General features: G+C 37.7%; 1 protein-coding gene across 1 annotated transcript in view; it reads left to right on the top strand.

The window, feature by feature from the left end:
- Nucleotides 1-232: 232 nt before the first annotated feature.
- The window catches only part of ATP11B (ATPase, class VI, type 11B), a 42,177-nt gene continuing 25,901 nt past the window's right edge, over nt 233-16,508 (top strand). Inside the window, exons 1-10 of the mRNA XM_009079109.1 lie at nt 233-343; nt 1,181-1,270; nt 4,492-4,572; nt 8,525-8,632; nt 8,784-8,912; nt 9,037-9,140; nt 10,381-10,428; nt 13,146-13,210; nt 13,776-13,857; nt 14,808-14,958. Coding sequence (XP_009077357.1) covers nt 4,495-4,572; nt 8,525-8,632; nt 8,784-8,912; nt 9,037-9,140; nt 10,381-10,428; nt 13,146-13,210; nt 13,776-13,857; nt 14,808-14,958 — 765 coding nt within the window. The 5' untranslated portion in view covers nt 233-343; nt 1,181-1,270; nt 4,492-4,494. The remainder of the gene's footprint in view (nt 344-1,180; nt 1,271-4,491; nt 4,573-8,524; nt 8,633-8,783; nt 8,913-9,036; nt 9,141-10,380; nt 10,429-13,145; nt 13,211-13,775; nt 13,858-14,807; nt 14,959-16,508) is intronic.

The following is a 16,508-nucleotide window of genomic DNA, read 5'->3' as shown; positions in this document are numbered from 1 at the left end:
CAACCTCATAACTGAGATTTATTTTTTCCCCAATTTTTGAAAATTCTTTGGACACAGCCTTCAGTTTACACATTACTGTTCTTTACTATTCAAAAGCCACTCTTCTAAAACTGCTGCTTGATAACTGGGTTTCATTTTTCAGCACAAGGATAACAATTCTGAAAAATAGCAGTTAATTAAATAGTGTCTCTTGATCACCTTTTTTTTTCTTAAACTTTTTTTTTAGGGTTTTGACCCACCACATCAAAGCGATACAAGAACTATTTATATAGCAAATCGTTTCCCCCAGCATGGCCATTATGTTCCTCAGAAGTTTGCAGACAACAGAATCATATCATCCAAGGTAAGGAATCAGTTCTTGTGGGATAACCACTTGATGTGCTACTTAAGAAGTTGTGTAGCCAATGTGCATGCATGTATTATGTCTAGTGGCACATACTCAACATTCAAAATGAAACAACCTCTAAACTTCCTTGAGGGAAAGCCAGGTTGCTTCTTATGTAGTTTTTCTCCTTTTCTCATGTTTCTTTCCTCAAAACCTGTTTAAGTACAGAGCAATTGAACATGATGGTCAGGATTTCTGAAGAAAAGTAGGTTTTAAACCAGTGTTGCCCATGTCTGGATGTGATGCCACAAACTACTTAAAAGGAAGGATGAAGCTAGTTGTGATTTTTTTTTTTAAATAGCCAAACTGAAAGCTGCATAAAATAAATCAGCACTGGACTGCAGTTGCAGATTCCCTCCTAGTGTGTCCTTGGATTGAAATCAATAGAACTGATGGTGGGGATGTGTCTTGTCGCTGTAGTGTTGGAGAGAATGCTACAGCTGCAAGGATTAATTTCTTCTTTGCTACCCAGGATACAGGCAGCCAAGTGACTCCAGCTGCCCCTGTCCCAGTTGGTAGGAGAACATTTTAACTTGGCCTGTAAAGCCAATGCAGTTGCTGCCCTTGCTCCCCTGCTAGCTGTACTTAAAGCAGAAGGGAAAGAAAACAACCACAAAAACCGGATACAGCAGTTCTGTGTGGGAGAAGAGCAAGACCAGAAGAAGGTTTGGGGGTGGGAGGATGGAGAAAGAAAATATTTAGGTTAAGAGAGTTTAATGGGAGCAGAACTGAATTTCACTGAAAAATTGTTCAGTGTGTTGTAATTCTTCTCTCTCTCTCCTTTTTTCCCTTCAGTATACAGTGTGGAATTTTGTCCCAAAAAACTTATTTGAGCAGTTCAGAAGAGTAGCCAACTTTTATTTTCTGATTATATTTTTGGTTCAGGTAAGTTGAACAATACTCAGGAAATTGCAATTTATGTTGTAAATGCTGCCACTGATTTTTGTTCTAGGAATTTAACTTCACCACTTTTATTCTGTCTATAAAAGAACACATTTCTAGTTTCTCTGGGAAAAGAACATAACTTTAAAAAGAATTATGTCCAAATTTAAGTATTATCCTGAGGTTTTATATTCATTAGTGCTAATGTATTTAAATGTGCAGCTTCAAAGTCCATTGTACTGCCAGCAAAGGGACTCAATTGTCTGCCTCAAAAATGCAATTTGAAATCTCTTAAGTTAGTAATGAAATTCCAGATATGCTCTTTATTTTTGTGGGCATTGCTGGTGTTTGAATAAACCAGGAGATTTACTCTGTGTTTTTAAGTAATGCAATGCAGACAAATAAGGCAGTGTGCTTGCTCTTGATCTGAGCAGAGATTAGTGAATATTCTCATGGTAGGTGGAATCTCACTTTTGTGACGCAGTTCTAAGATCCTCAAATTCAATTTGGTCGGATGAGATGAACACATCGATATTACAGTTAGCACTGACAGTTTCAGTTTTGAAGACATCAGTTGGTGCTGTTATTGTAATGCAGACAAATAAGGCAGTGTGCTTGCTCTTGATCTGAGCAGAGATTAGTGAATATTCTCATGGTAGGTGGAATCTCACTTTTGTGACGCAGTTCTAAGATCCTCAAATTCAATTTGGTCGGATGAGATGAACACATCGATATTACAGTTAGCACTGACAGTTTCAGTTTTGAAGACATCAGTTGGTGCTGTTATTGTTACAGTGTGGGTCAGAAGTATTGCTGTGGCTTTTGCAGCAGAGTATATTTCTATTAAGAACATCCACAAGTATATTATGACAGTCTGTGAATTTTTGTGATCTTTGCACCTCCAGCTCTGTAATTGTACTTGCATTCTGTGGGGCTATTCCAGGCTTAGTAGGTGAAGGATGAGTGGGAGAAAGGTTCTCAGGAGACATAGTTACTTGTGAAAGATCAATCAGTATTTGAGATGGAGACAAGATTTTGGGGTACACAAACTTTTCTTGCATTGTAAAACAGAATGCTTTGAACATGTGCAGCCCTCCACAGTGATTAACCAACACAGTATGCATCTGAAAACGATGGCACCTCATTTGGCAAAAACCAGAGACTGAAGAATTCGTAAAATTTGCCTGTGGTGGTGCAAGATGTCAGTAGCAGGGACAGTTCTGCAGTTTTTAATCCACTGCCTCCTGTGTCCCTTGATCTGTTTCTTTCACATTTAGAAAGAAGAATCTTTCTAGGCTGAGAGTTCTTGTGTTGGGAATTAGTAAAATCATGTAGTTCTAACTTAGTCTTAACACTGTGTGTTGTCTATCACGTCTTCCTAGTTAAGAATATTGACTGTGTCATTCCTGTTGTGATGTTTTATGCTGTTTAACATATTGTAGCATGAAGAAGATGGGGCTGTGCTGGGGATGAACACAAATGTTACTTAAAGTACCCCCTGACACCTTTGCATTTGTTTCTTTTTAATGCAGATTTACCTCTTCAGTTCAATTTTGTCACATTTCTTTCAAACTGGTAGATTTCAGTCCTGTCAAAATGTGATGTCCATGAACAAATACTGATCTAAAGGCATAACTTTTATTCTTAGTGTAATCCTGTTCCCTCAGTTCTTGACAAGTGGATGTCCTCATGTGTATGGGAAATGTCATCTATGTGTCTGTGTTCTTGGAAACCAAACAGGAGAAAGGCTGCAGTCATTTTTGTCCATTTGTTAGAATGAAATTCTGTTTTCATTCGAATCCCACTTGGAAGTTCATTAATATCTAATACTTTTTTCTTTTTCTAAGGCAAAAGTGCCTTTCAAGTTGATCACCATGGTATCTGTCCTGTGAACCTCATGTGACCAAGACACAGTGTCTGTCATTACCACCTTATTCCACCAGGGATGGCAAGTTCTTGTGTGATTTAAACATATGCAGCACAGTCCAGTCCACACTGTTCACTGCACATATGCATGCCCAGAACATGGTGACAGACTGTGTTTTGGTCACATGAGGCTCCACACCAGGTGTGTGATGGTAGAGGGCCATGGTGTTCTGGTGAAAGAAGCAAAGGGAGCAGGAGACCATGACAATTCCACCAGCACAAAACCTGCTTCATTTTCATACATCAGCCTCTCTTGAGAAAGTATATGAGAGTATAGGTGACAGAAATGTAATGGTTAACCCTATCCAGCCAAAAAGCAGATGCATTTAGCTTGGGTTTTCTTGGACAACATGCAGCCAAGCTGAAATCACAATGCTATAGTTGAAGAACAGACAATATTGCAGGCTAGGTCTCATTTTTGTTGTGTTCTATAAATTGTCTGTTTCGATGGAAAAGAAAATAAACTCTTGCATGTGTTGTAAGGTGGCATAATCTGTGTTTTCTCTGTGAGGTTTTTGGCTCTTAACAGAGTAAACTTCATGTATGATTTCTTTTTTCTTCTTTAATGATTCCCAAAGCAATGCCATAAGTCTCAGGTAAAGTGGATCAAATCAGTGTCTGTGGTTTGGAATAGTTCTTGTGTATATTTTCTTTACAGCACTTGACTGTGTTGTTTTTTTCCAGCAGCAGAGGAGAACCACTAACATCCCCCCACATACAGAGTCTTAGTGTGTACACTGCACTTTTGGCATGCTAGCAATGATAGCACAAGTTGTACAAACTGCATGTTAACTTGGGGGAACCAGAAAGATGCAGTCTGAAAAAAGTGTTCTTTAATATCCAAACCATTGGGAATTACTGTTTTTAACTTTATTTTCACTTCCAAAGTGCAAGATGTTAATCTCTACATTGCTGTTAAGCAGTAGATTGTATAGAGTGTTGAAGCAGCTTCATGAAATGTAGATTTCCTTCCTTTGTAATATACTTTTGAATTCATCTTTCTAGGATGAAAATACATTTTTTTAGTAAAGACTGTTAAAATTGTCACATGCATTACAAATGTGACTAAGGCTGCTCTATGCCCTAGAACCTTTGTTTGCATCATTATTGACATGTATTATTTAGTTGTCAGAAACTGAGTTTTGCTCCAGAAATACTGCAGGAAGTGCAGTAAAAATACTCAAGGTTATAATGAGGGGTTTGAAAAATAGTTGTCATCTTGCTTCATTGGGGTTTTTTTGGAAAGTACAACTATAAATATAAAATTTAGGCTAATTTTCTAATTTTTTCTCTTTTAGCTCATGATAGATACCCCTACCAGTCCTATTACCAGTGGATTGCCATTATTCTTTGTCATTACTGTGACAGCCATAAAACAGGTAAAGGGGAAAAAATCTTGTGGCATGAAGTCTTTCAGAGGTGAAGTTACTCAACAAAGTCTGACCAAGATAATGTTAAGATACTGAAAATACATAAAAAGGTCTAATTATTAGGATTTTGTATTTAATGTTTCTTGTTAGATGCTTGAGCTTCAGTATTTGGTTAGTTGTCAAGCACTCAGTGACTCACTGCAGTACCCTTAAATGGACAGTGAATGACTGTCAGGCAGCATTTTTGTCTAAACATTACGTGTCACTTGTTATAAGACGTTTGCTGAAAGCTCCTCACTTATTCCTTTGGCACACCTCGCTGCATATTAAAACCAATCCTCCCACATCACACACTGAGGAGGGAGCTTGGGTAGGTGAAGCAATGGTGCAGACCATGTTTGTCAGTAGTTAAAAGGCAAATTTTGCCCCAAGGAGTGTGTTTCATGGTGTGAAATACGTGTTCACCATAGTCCTGTTCCAGGTAAAAGGTCCAGTTTAGAAAGCTTCTGGTTTTGTTTTCTTCTTTTTTTGTTGCAGAAAATATTTTGGAGTGCTTTATAGCACTTGAAGTAAGAAAAAATCTTCTGAGTTTAATAGAAATCTTGTTCAAGCACCATGCTGCATTGTTCTGAGGCCTAGAACCCCTAGGTTGAGAATGTAAAATTAAAAGAACAATAAAGAAAAAAACTGTTTTCTTTAAGCCCTTAAAGCAAGAGGAGAAAGAAACAAGCTCATAAATAAAGAGGTGATGTGGCTGGAAATGATAATCTCTTCTGCAGGGAGGTAATTTTCAGGAACTATCCCCTTCAAAGGGTTTGACAGTGCTGTCTGGGGAAGAGATGCAGTCCAGCAACTGAAAAATAAGCAGGAGACTGTTATGGAGCTACAACTGGAATTTCAATTTGCCTTCTGTGCCAGTAAGACTGAAAGCCACACAGAAATAGGGCAAAAGTAAAAATAGTTCTAGCTGTCAAGCAGATAGAATAGTGTTTGGGGCAGAGGGGTTCTTAATGCCAGAGAAATTTTTGAACTAGCATTTCATCTTGCTGCTGTGCAATTTGTATATGTAGAGTGCTTTAATCCTATTCAGTTGCAGTTGTTACCATCACCCCCCCAAAAAATCACATGTTCAAGAGCTATAATCATAAGTAGGCAATGGATAATATTCCTTAAAGCTGTGTGAACTCAGATTATGAAACAGAGTTATAAATATTAGATCATTTTTTTCCAGAAAGAAGTTGGACTTGTGTAAGTCTAAAATAGTATGAAATAATATAACACCACCTTGTTTCCAGATGTCCAATCTTATATCAGGAAATTTAAGTATCTTACCATCAATTGCAAAGAGTAGAGATTCTGTCCTTCCTTCTGGAAGCTTCAAATCATTCAGGACTTGCCAAGCATCAGGAGATTTTCTGGGTGTCTCAGTATCTCTGCAAGGACTGTTTGGAACCACCTAAACTGATTTAATGGACTCTCGTGTTTAGCCTACCTGCTGCAAAGTAGGCAAACAATATTCTCAAGGTATCAGCTTGGAAGGACAATTTAGTATGGCATTTCCAAGAAGCTGCCCTCAGACAAGGAAGAAAGATAAATCTTCACTGAAATGCAGAGGGGAAAATCCCCAGTGTTGTTTCCAAGTCAGCCCCCATTTTCTCTCAAACTAGAAGTGTAATAGGAAGCAGATTTTAAGGAAAGAAACCCCTTTGGAAAGCTGCAGAGCATTGGTTCTATACACAGTTATATCAGGATAAATGTTAAACTATAATTTAGTATTCCCTCAAAAGATGAAGGGGGAAAAATAGAAGCATTAATCATATGCAGGTTTGAGAAGCTTAGCAGTGGGTGGAAAAACTCTCCTCTGCTTCCAGAAGACCAGCTAATGTGGCACCTCTAGCAAACCTCAGAACTCAGCCTTATTTTAATCTTAGCCAGGGAGAACAGAACTTTTTCTTCACAGAAGTGTAATTGCACCTAGGTCAGAAGAAGGACATACAAGACTGCAAAGTGATGCAACTCATGCTGTGTCATTTTGTCTCTTTTGTTAGCCAGAGCACTTTCCTCCTTGTGCCTGTGAAGATCTGTATGCAGTCCTCAGAGGAGTCCAAAAGTAGCAAATAAATAAAAATAAAACAAAAAGTTAAAAGACACAAACTAAACTACAACCAAATAAAGGTATTTCCCAAGGAACTTTAGGAAACTTAGTCCATTTCACTAAGTTCATAGCTATTTAGCTGACTGAACACAGGTGTTTACTTGACTATCAGGTAAATTACAAACAACTACTTTGCAGGTTTTGGTGAACTGTAGACCTAAACTGAGAATGAAAAACCTGATAATATAAAATGCAGGCATTTTCTCAAACACACTGATGCAGTTATGTAACAGGACTTAAGAATAAAATTTAGTTGAGACATTTTAGTCTTTAGTTTCTTTTCATGCAATTAAGCAACATTCCCTGTGCTCCTAATGCATCTTTCTTTGTCACAGTATTTTTCCAATATTTGCAAGTGAGGGTAAGGAACTCTCCAAAATGCCGCAGTAGGTGAATTTGGGGGGAATTTGAACTGACCACATTAAGTTGGCTCTTAAGAATTCCCTGGTGTGAGGTGTCACCCTTGTGTTGTAGGCAGTAGGTGTCAGATGGAGAAAGCGCTGAAATCTGTACTTTCTAAAGAAGGTAAATTTCAGTTCTTTGCCAAATGCCCATATTGCTCAGCTGTTCAGGTTTATGAGACGAATGCCCCAAGGTTACTGGATGTTAGTTAAATCCTTGTTTTCTTCTGTCAGTCACCTTTAACAAGGAGCTGTAGGTACTGACTTTCATTCTGATTAGAAAGGATTCTTAAGGAGTCTTACTTAGGGGCTTTAAAATTCTGATTTCCCAGCATCTCTCTGTATGGCTGCTATTACTACACACTTCTTAATAATTTATTTTTAGGCATTTGGCATACGCAACATCTTTTCTTTTTGCCTTTCCCTCTCTCTTCTTTCTTTCCAAACTCAGGTAGTGCAGTTGTGCTGTCCTTACTCATTTGTGCTGGTAGCAGTGGAGAGGTGCATGAAGGTAGAACTGCAAAACTGTACTTTTACCATACAAAATTCATCATGTAACTTTCTTCCAAATTCCAGTAAACCACAGAATTTTCCGAACTGCTTCTGCTTCAGTACTTTTTGTATTATGTTGTCATGTTTGTAGGATGAGTTCAAATGATGCCTGCGGTTTCACACAGCTCACTTCTTCTGTCTGCAGACTTCAAGGAAGTGTTTTTAACTCTTTCACAGTTTTTATACCTACAGAAAAGTATTATAGGACGTCTCTTTATTACTGTAAGTGAGTCATGGGAGTTTTGCCAGGATATACGAGGCAGTTGAACTTCCTGTATAGATTGATCCATTTTTTGTGCTTCCTCCTGGGGCTTTCCAAACAGTACCTGGACTTGGGGATCAGAGATTATTATGTTATCATTTTCTAATGCTATTGCATTAAATAAGTAATGTGTTAATACTTCAGGAAAATAGGAGGGGAATAAGATACCTGGATTAACAATCATGAATATTTGCCCATGTGTGTGCATGGGATAAAGAGTACTTAAAGAGGTGCTGAATAAAGGAAAATGGCTTAATTTATCAATTAAAAGCTCAGTTGCTGCAGACTCTTCCATTAGGACTCACAAAGAGCTAAAACCTCAGTCATCTTCTCTTGCTATGCAGAGCTGACATGTCACACAAAGTTAAGAAATCTTAATATTTCATGCAGCAGCTATGGCAGTAGCTACAAGAAGTGCTATATGGTATGACTTGAAGTAATTTCAGTCTGTTACTTCCTTAAACTTGAGAGAAGTTAGTAGCTATATTCAGACTATGCAGGAAGTAATTTGAAGCACATTTGCTTAGAAGATATTTAGTGTGGTTTTTTGGCTTTTTGCTTAAAAAGTGAATTTGTATGTGTTTTGCACAGGGTTATGAAGATTGGCTACGACACAAAGCAGACAATGAAGTAAATGGTGCTCCAGTTTATGTTGTCCGAAGCGGTGGCCTTGTGAAAACCAGATCTAAAAATATTCGGGTATGTGGCGAAGGACAACTTGGAAAATTGTTTCTGTCACATAGCTAAAGCTCTTGTTTCATTACCAATCATTGTGGCCTGTGTTTGGTAATAGTGCTGAAAGGAATGCTGCTCTCTTACAACTCTCTTTGCATACTTCTCTCTTCATTAGGTGGGGGACATTGTCAGAGTAGCCAAAGATGAGACTTTTCCTGTTGATCTGGTGCTTCTGTCATCTGATCGAGTTGACGGTTCATGCCACGTTACTACTGCAAGTTTGGATGGAGAGACCAATCTCAAGGTCTGTGTTACCTCTGTGAAATACAATGTAGTTAATTTGTGATGCCATTTTTATTTCAGCCTGTTGACATACCCACCCTGCTGCCTGGTAGTCCTGTACTAACTTCCTGGGCACTGTTTTACAGACACACGTTGCAGTCCCAGAAACAGCAGTGTTGCAGTCTGTTGCCAACCTGGACAAACTGGTAGCTGTTATAGAATGTCAGCAGCCAGAAGCAGATCTGTACAGGTATCATCTTATTAGTAAATGTTTTGAAATTAAATCAAAATGAGGTGTTTAATATGAAGAATGTTATGGTTCTTGCTGAGATAAAAATAGCTTCAGACATCTGCTGCTGATGAAGTTGGGTTTTAATAACTGGATTGTGTTTATACATATGTGTTTGCTGAAACTTACATGTAACAAGTTAAGTGTAAGTATTTCAATAGTAAACCAGAAATTATAGTATAATATTTACCTTTTGTATTTTAATTATGTACATTTCTATTCTAAGCAGTAAACCTTCTTCCAGATTTAAAAAAATTAAGTGGCCTACAAGTCTGAGCAGGGTGAAGAAAGAGTTGTATAAGGTTCTGCCAGGACATTTCAGTACTATATAGGATATTTTAAATTGGAGTTAACTCAGATCACAGGAAATTGTTGTAAGCTTATGTTAATTTTAAGGATATGTGTCAGTCATGTTTGTTTTGCGTATGCTTAAGAGAAGATCTGAACTCCATTCTTCAGCAGCAAAACTTTAGATTAAAAACAGGGATCTGAGTGCACCTTAACATCAGCAAGCAATGTCACAGACCGGGTAAAACAGCATCATGGGTAGCAAAAGTTATATTCCTATCCAAGTTTCTTCTGAATCGTATAATTAAGAAGTAGTAACTAGTAGTTTCTAAAATCCAAGAATATCACAGCAGCTGCTCATAAGTAAGCTTTGGGTTCCTTGAGAAATATTAAATTCTTTAAAACTAAGACAGCTTGAACAGTTATTCAAACACTTGATAATTATCAAGTTAAGGTACAATCACTATGGCAGTTTGTGTCCCTTTCTGTAGTTGTGGTCAAGCTGAATGTGCAAGTGTCTGATTTGAAATGCAGAGTAGATTTGTTGTATTAAATGAAAGTTATTATTCCTGATGGATAATATGCTAACTTCCATTTGTTGAGGAATTCTTACTGAATCATCAAGAAGTCACAAACTGTTTTAAATGAGGAGAAACAATCTTTTGTGGTTCTTAATGAAAGCTAATAGGCTTTCCCAAATGACTATTCTTTTGAAGGATAAATGTTTCTGTTGTTAAATGTCTCTAGTAAAATAATTGCCAGCTTTGAAATACTGGTTTAGTTTGATTGTTAACAAAAGTTGATTTATTTTGTACTTGGGAACCATTTCAAGAACTTTCTTTTAAATATAGAGAGTTTTTTACATTTTTGAATCTTCATGTAGATATTTCTAAGACATGTCCATCTTTCCTAGATTTGTTGGAAGAATAACTGTAAGTCAACAAGCTGAGGAAATAGTAAGGTAAGTAAAATTTTATAAGATGATTATTTAGAACACATGGAGATGGTTAAAATCATGGCCATCACAAATAAGAGTTACTGTTGGATATATGAAAGGGAGAGGTATTTTTTACTTAGAGTATCAGTTATAGCTGGATACTTCAGTTGGAGATGAGGAAAAAATTAGTGAAAGAAAATTCATTGCTACCCAGTTTTTCAGATTTAATCCAACAGTTCTGGAAGGCTCGGCTGTTCTGGAGTGGATAATTTTTAGGCATGCAATCAGCTGGTGACTTTGCTATTTGCTAATTAAAGCATTTATTGATCTGAAACAATTTCCAGTGGCTTATTATGTAGGCTACAACACATCCCTTGTTATCAGAGGTAATGAGGAGGAATTTTTGCTGTTGAAATTCCTAGAAATTCCTGGTCTAAAAGCCTCTGCTACAAATTTTTAGCTTTTATTACATGTTTCAAGCTACAGCTGGACTGTACAGATAAGTGTTTACATCTGGGATAGTCAGCACATAATTGTGTGCATGTAATCATGTGTTCACAGCCTTTCCTTGTGCAGTCACTGCAAGTAACAAACACATGTGAAAATACAAAAATGAAGATGTGAAGCCACTTACAGACCAACATGTGAACTTCCTGAAAAGATTGTTTGGTTGGCCCCAGCTAGCAGCCAGGCATCCACACAGCTGCTCAGTCAATTCCCACCGTGACAGGGGAGGAGAGAAAATAGGAAGAAGAGGAGGGAGAAAGATTGTGGTTTGCAAGAAAGACATGGAAATTACTCACAAGAAATGGCAAATTTTCGGGAATATTTAGCATTCAAATTACTTAATTACTTTGTCTTGAGAGTTGTGGATAAGTCAGGCTTTCAAGAAACCTTGTCACCTCTTCTGAAGAGGTGAAGTGCTGTATTATGATATATAAATTTGTCATAGAAACATGTAAATCTGTTATGTTTCTTTCACTTGTCTAACATACAAAATGTTATCTTTTATACTTCTTTTTAGTGAAATTTGACTTGAATATTAAAGCAGTACTATTTTCCATGTTATGTTTGCCTTCAGTCTGAAGAACTGAAAGTCTCTTGTTAAGAGAGCCTCCTCTGAGGCTGGCAAACATCTGACAGTTTTAGATAGGAGTGGCACTAGAATCAGTCAAGGATTTGTCAGTGTTTTTGCAAGAAATATGGGTGTGTAGAAAGCAGGTCACTTGGCCCCAAGTCCAGTGCCTTAGCCACCCCCACCAAAACCCCCACCCATTCCACCCCCAAAACCCCATTCTGCTGGTTTTTTAAGGTCGCTTTATGTGCTATTTCACTTAGAGCTCTTCAGAGTTCATTACTGCCAAGCCTGTCTGGGATAATCTATCAAAATAATTTAGTTGACAACATATAACAGAGCCAGTTTAAAGGGAAAAAATAGTTGCAAGTTCTGACTGCTAACAGGGCTGTGTCTTCTGTCTGTCAAAGATAAACTTGTCTGGTCTGTGTTGCACTGATTCGGGGTTTGTATTTTAGGTTTGCCAGACTGGTTTTACAAACTTGAATCCAGAAATATAAATTATGTTTCTAGGATGAAAAGTTTAAATGGTTGAGCATTTGGTCCCTTTTAGTTCAGTTTTGCAGTTAAAGTTTCAGTCTAGCCTGCAATATGCACATACATATGTGTAATCTAAAGAACCCATCATAATGTGTGTGCATAATTGGCACACATGGTATTTGTGATGGTAATGCTCACATTTGCAGTAACATGTAAGTTAAACGTTTGACTGTGGGAGGTGAGTTGTTGGTTTGGCTTTTGGGGTTTTGTTGTGTGACTCCGGGTTATACTTTAAGAGGAACTTCAAGTGTTTGCCTAATAGTGATCATGGCAAACCCAAGGGCTTGTATGGCAGAGCACTTAGCATATGATCTTTAGTTCTTTTGCTTATACCCAGTGTTGACCTGGCCACTGCAGTTGTTAGATTTCTGTTTTCATTTGAAACACTGGCAATAATATTTTTTTCAAAATATCAGTCCAACTCTGCTGGCAGTTTCTAAAGATGATACAGCTGCTGATGTAGAACATGTGGCTCTGACCTTATATTGACCTTGCTTGTAACTAGACCTTCATTTTCATAGCACTGTTTACAGTTAACTTAGCCAATGAAATTAATGTGCTGTTGTGGTGGGATAGGTGTGAGTTAAAAACAGGAAATTTTGCTCTTGTGTTAGGAAACAAAATTTGCACTGCCATGATAGTGGTTTGTCCATCTAGTTGTTTGTCTCTGTTGGTATGAATAGCTTTTGAAGTTTCTAGATCATCTTAGTTTGACAGGGAGGTAGAAGTAAGATGGGCTGATTAGCCAAATACTCCTGGTGCACTGTGAGCTTGACTGGTTTCTTGCCTACTTGCTTCTCAAGTAACTTGCAGGTCCCTCTGAGCCAGCCATTTGGGATATTTAGCTCAAGCCCTAGTTATGGGATATGGAACAGTGGTGAGTGAGTATGGCAGTGACCAAAGGAGACATGAAAGGAAATGGAGAGCTCTGGAGATGTGTGGGTGAGGCGTGGTAAAAGGAATAAAGATGATTGAAGGTGGACCTCAGTGAGGATGGGGTTGGAGTTGTTGCACTGGGAATTCCTAGGGGACATAGGAGCACTTTGCATAGAATACTTTATCTCAGTAGTTCAGTGGAATACAGAGCAACTAATTTTTAAATGCTGATGTGTCTGTTTCTTTTTAGACCTCTTGGGCCTGAAAGTCTCTTACTTCGTGGAGCAAGATTAAAAAACACTAAAGAAATATTTGGTTTGTAGACATCTAAATATTTAAAGAGTATTCTCTTTTAAAGCATGTTGATGAACTGCGTTTTAATTCTGCTTGCACTGAAGAAATTGTAATAATCTTGCTGTCTGGTACCTGAGGGGATGTGATTATAGATGAAAGTAATGATATTATGCTGAAGAATCTCTAAGGATATAAAGTTCCAGCTCTGCTCTGTGAAAATATTTGAAGTGGTTCAATAAAGGAATAGCTTAACTTCAATGGATAAATGACTGTTCTTACTATTACCCATTGTTCAAGACTTTCTCCTGAGATTTACCATTCTGATTTCCATAAAATACATATTGAAGAGCACTACAGTCATAATAGTGAACAGTGTTGTAGTAGGTGTTAAAATAACTTCAGTAGTACTGTTTTACTATAGCAAAATATTGTAAACACCTACAAAATACTCTCACCACTGTACTGGAGTAAACACAGACGTAGTATCACCTCTTGATTTTATCCCATGTCTCTTAAAATGAAAAATTCTGCAAATTGTATTTGTGCAGAAAATAAAGTATAACTCTCTCCCCCCCTTCCTTCCCAGGTGTTGCAGTGTATACAGGTATGGAGACAAAGATGGCATTAAATTACAAGAGTAAATCTCAGAAACGGTCAGCAGTAGAAAAGTATGTTTATTTTCTAATGTCTCTCTTATTTGTAGAGTTTTAACTCAGCTTTTCCTCTAACTTTTAAACCCTGATGGTCTTGTCATTGGATTATAGTCAGGGGAAGGGAGTGTTACTTGCTTTATCTTTATAGATTCCTGTTGAAGGCAAAATGCATTTCTTGACATTTTATGCTTTATTGATTCTTTAGTAGTGTACAGAGTAGCAATACCCAAGCTTGCTCATGGTTACGGGGTAGGTGTTACTGTCACAGAGATTTATATGTTGAATCTCTTGATTTATTTTAAAATGAACAGGACTTCTGATGTGTTGCCTTTATTGCAGTTACTAGAATTCTGAGAGAGCCTCCTGGCATTCCTACCCAAGCTTGGAATTGATTATTCTTTTGTAGCTACATGCAAACAGAACTGTAGCATGCACAAGAAAAGTTCAGCCATCAAAGCAAGGGGTGGAGAGATGGTCTGGCTAACATTACAGAATATAGATACAGGTTTGAGTATGTCCTGGTATAGCATGAACTGGAGTAAATAGTCAGATGCACATGGCAGTGCTCTTCTAACTGAAGAAAAAGGGGCAGTCTTGAGTTTCCAATGTGGTTGTTTGTAATGCGTTCACAGCCTTGCTTGATGCTAGGTGAAATAGAGAAGGCTAAGTCAGCCCCAAAATCTTGGGCAGCAATTGTGACACAAGTCAGCTATTGTGGGGTATTCCTGCACCTTAGTCTAGTCTTCATATTGCTATATAGAGAGTTTATGTTAGTCAGATGTAGGATGTCTTTTCCATTGTGTTGCTTGCTTGTCACATAGAAACATCATATCAGGCTCAAGACGTGTTTTTTTTAAAGTGTCCAACAGGTTTTTGATCAATTCATGTAACCAGTATGGCAACAGATCAATTAAAATATACTTATGGTGCTTGCCTTTTTTTTTTTTTTTTTTGCCTCTTTGTAGGTCCATGAATTCCTTTTTGATTATTTATCTAATAATCCTCCTATTTGAAGCCATTCTGAGCACTATATTAAAGTATGCATGGCAGGCTGAAGAGAAATGGGATGAGCCTTGGTATAATGAAAAAACAGAGCATGAAAGGAACAGCAGTAAGGTAAAGTAATTCTACCCAGTTGCCTATGTGAGGAATGCTCAACCAATATCTACTGAACACGATATTTATTATGTCTCTGTTCTTGATATAAGTGTAACTACCATATGATCCACTTGCAAGTTTCTGTGCTGTTCTCTCACTGGTTTTGAGAAAGGTAGTGCTATGTAGCCTACCCATTGTGTAGAAATATTTCTACCTCTGTTACTGGCTGCACTTTTCTTTATGAAAAGACCGAAGTTTCTGAAAATTTAGGGCTTCATTAGGGCATATTTCTGATGTTCTTTGGTTTTGTTACTGATCTTTTGGGTGTGTTTTGTCGTTCTATAAATGAAAAGAGGAGGATGCCTGTTGCTGTGTATGTTCTATTGCAGTGACTTCGCAGTTCAGGAATTTTGTACTTTCTGTGATGTTGAGATGGTTCAGGCAATTTTGTAAGGCTGTAATTTTGCTCCTGCCTCCTGCTTGCCTTCTTGCTTTTCTGTAGAGATTGGAGGGATACTTTGAAGTGTTCCTGAAATCTGCAGTTCTGAGGAGTGTCTCTTTTTAAGTCACTCTTTATTTTGCTGTGTTCTGTTTAATTTTTGATTTCTGTACAAGTCTACCTTTATCCAGAGGAGTTCAGGAGCTTTAATTTGAAGTAGTTGCTATGCAAGTTAGACTAGCCTGTGGAGGCCTTTCAGTTCTGAATAGAACTGGGATAAGTATTTCCTCAATCTTTCCATTCTTTTATCTTTGCTATCAAGAACATAGAGAGCCACATGTATTTCTGCAGTGTCACTCTCCTTCTATCATGTCTTTGTTTTTCTCTCTCCCATGTTTACTTCCACAATCTGCTTTGCATTCTCCACATACTGACATCCTTACTTGGAATGTTTTCCCTGTCCATCTGTCCTGTGTGTGCAGATTGTTGTTTCACAGCCAGTGCTCGAAGAACCTCACTAACCTTAGTTAATTGTCACTGCTTCCAGTATGTCTTCTCTTATATGAATTACTGGTTTCTGTCTTATCTTTTCTGGTTTAGGCACAGAACTTGCTGAGTTCTCTGTCAGACACCTTAATTATTGGTATTGACTTCTATTAAATAATTATAGCAATGCTCCCTAATTAGGAAGAACAGACATTTAGCCTTGCAAACGGTTGTCTGCTTCTATACTCCCTCTATTTAAAATGTTCTCCCAAACCAATACCTGGTTGAGCTGAAAGAGATGACCGCTTTTTTCTCATCTCTAATTTCCCTTGCTCAGTATTCAAGTGTTGGTAAGAGTCTTCCTGAAGTACAGTTTAGATACTAAGCTTCTTGTGCAAATGAAAAAGAAACTTCAGAGACCATAGTGTTGCATTTCAGAGATCGTTTAAATTATCTTACCTAATAAAGGGAAGTTTCTGTCCCATTATATAGGTCTTTGCCTGAAATGTATGTGTTGAACACAATGATTTGAAGAGGCAAAAATGAAGTCTGTGCCATGGGAAGTCCACATGGTCCCTTTCATGTCATGTAGTCTGGATCACTCACATCACTGGGGAATGCCAGCAGACAGGAACCCTCTTAC

Source organism: Acanthisitta chloris, unplaced genomic scaffold, assembly GCF_000695815.1.
Source record: "Acanthisitta chloris isolate BGI_N310 unplaced genomic scaffold, ASM69581v1 scaffold41177, whole genome shotgun sequence".
In the NCBI taxonomy this organism is placed as follows: domain Eukaryota; kingdom Metazoa; phylum Chordata; class Aves; order Passeriformes; family Acanthisittidae; genus Acanthisitta; species Acanthisitta chloris.
This window is presented reverse-complemented; position numbering and strand designations above follow the sequence as displayed.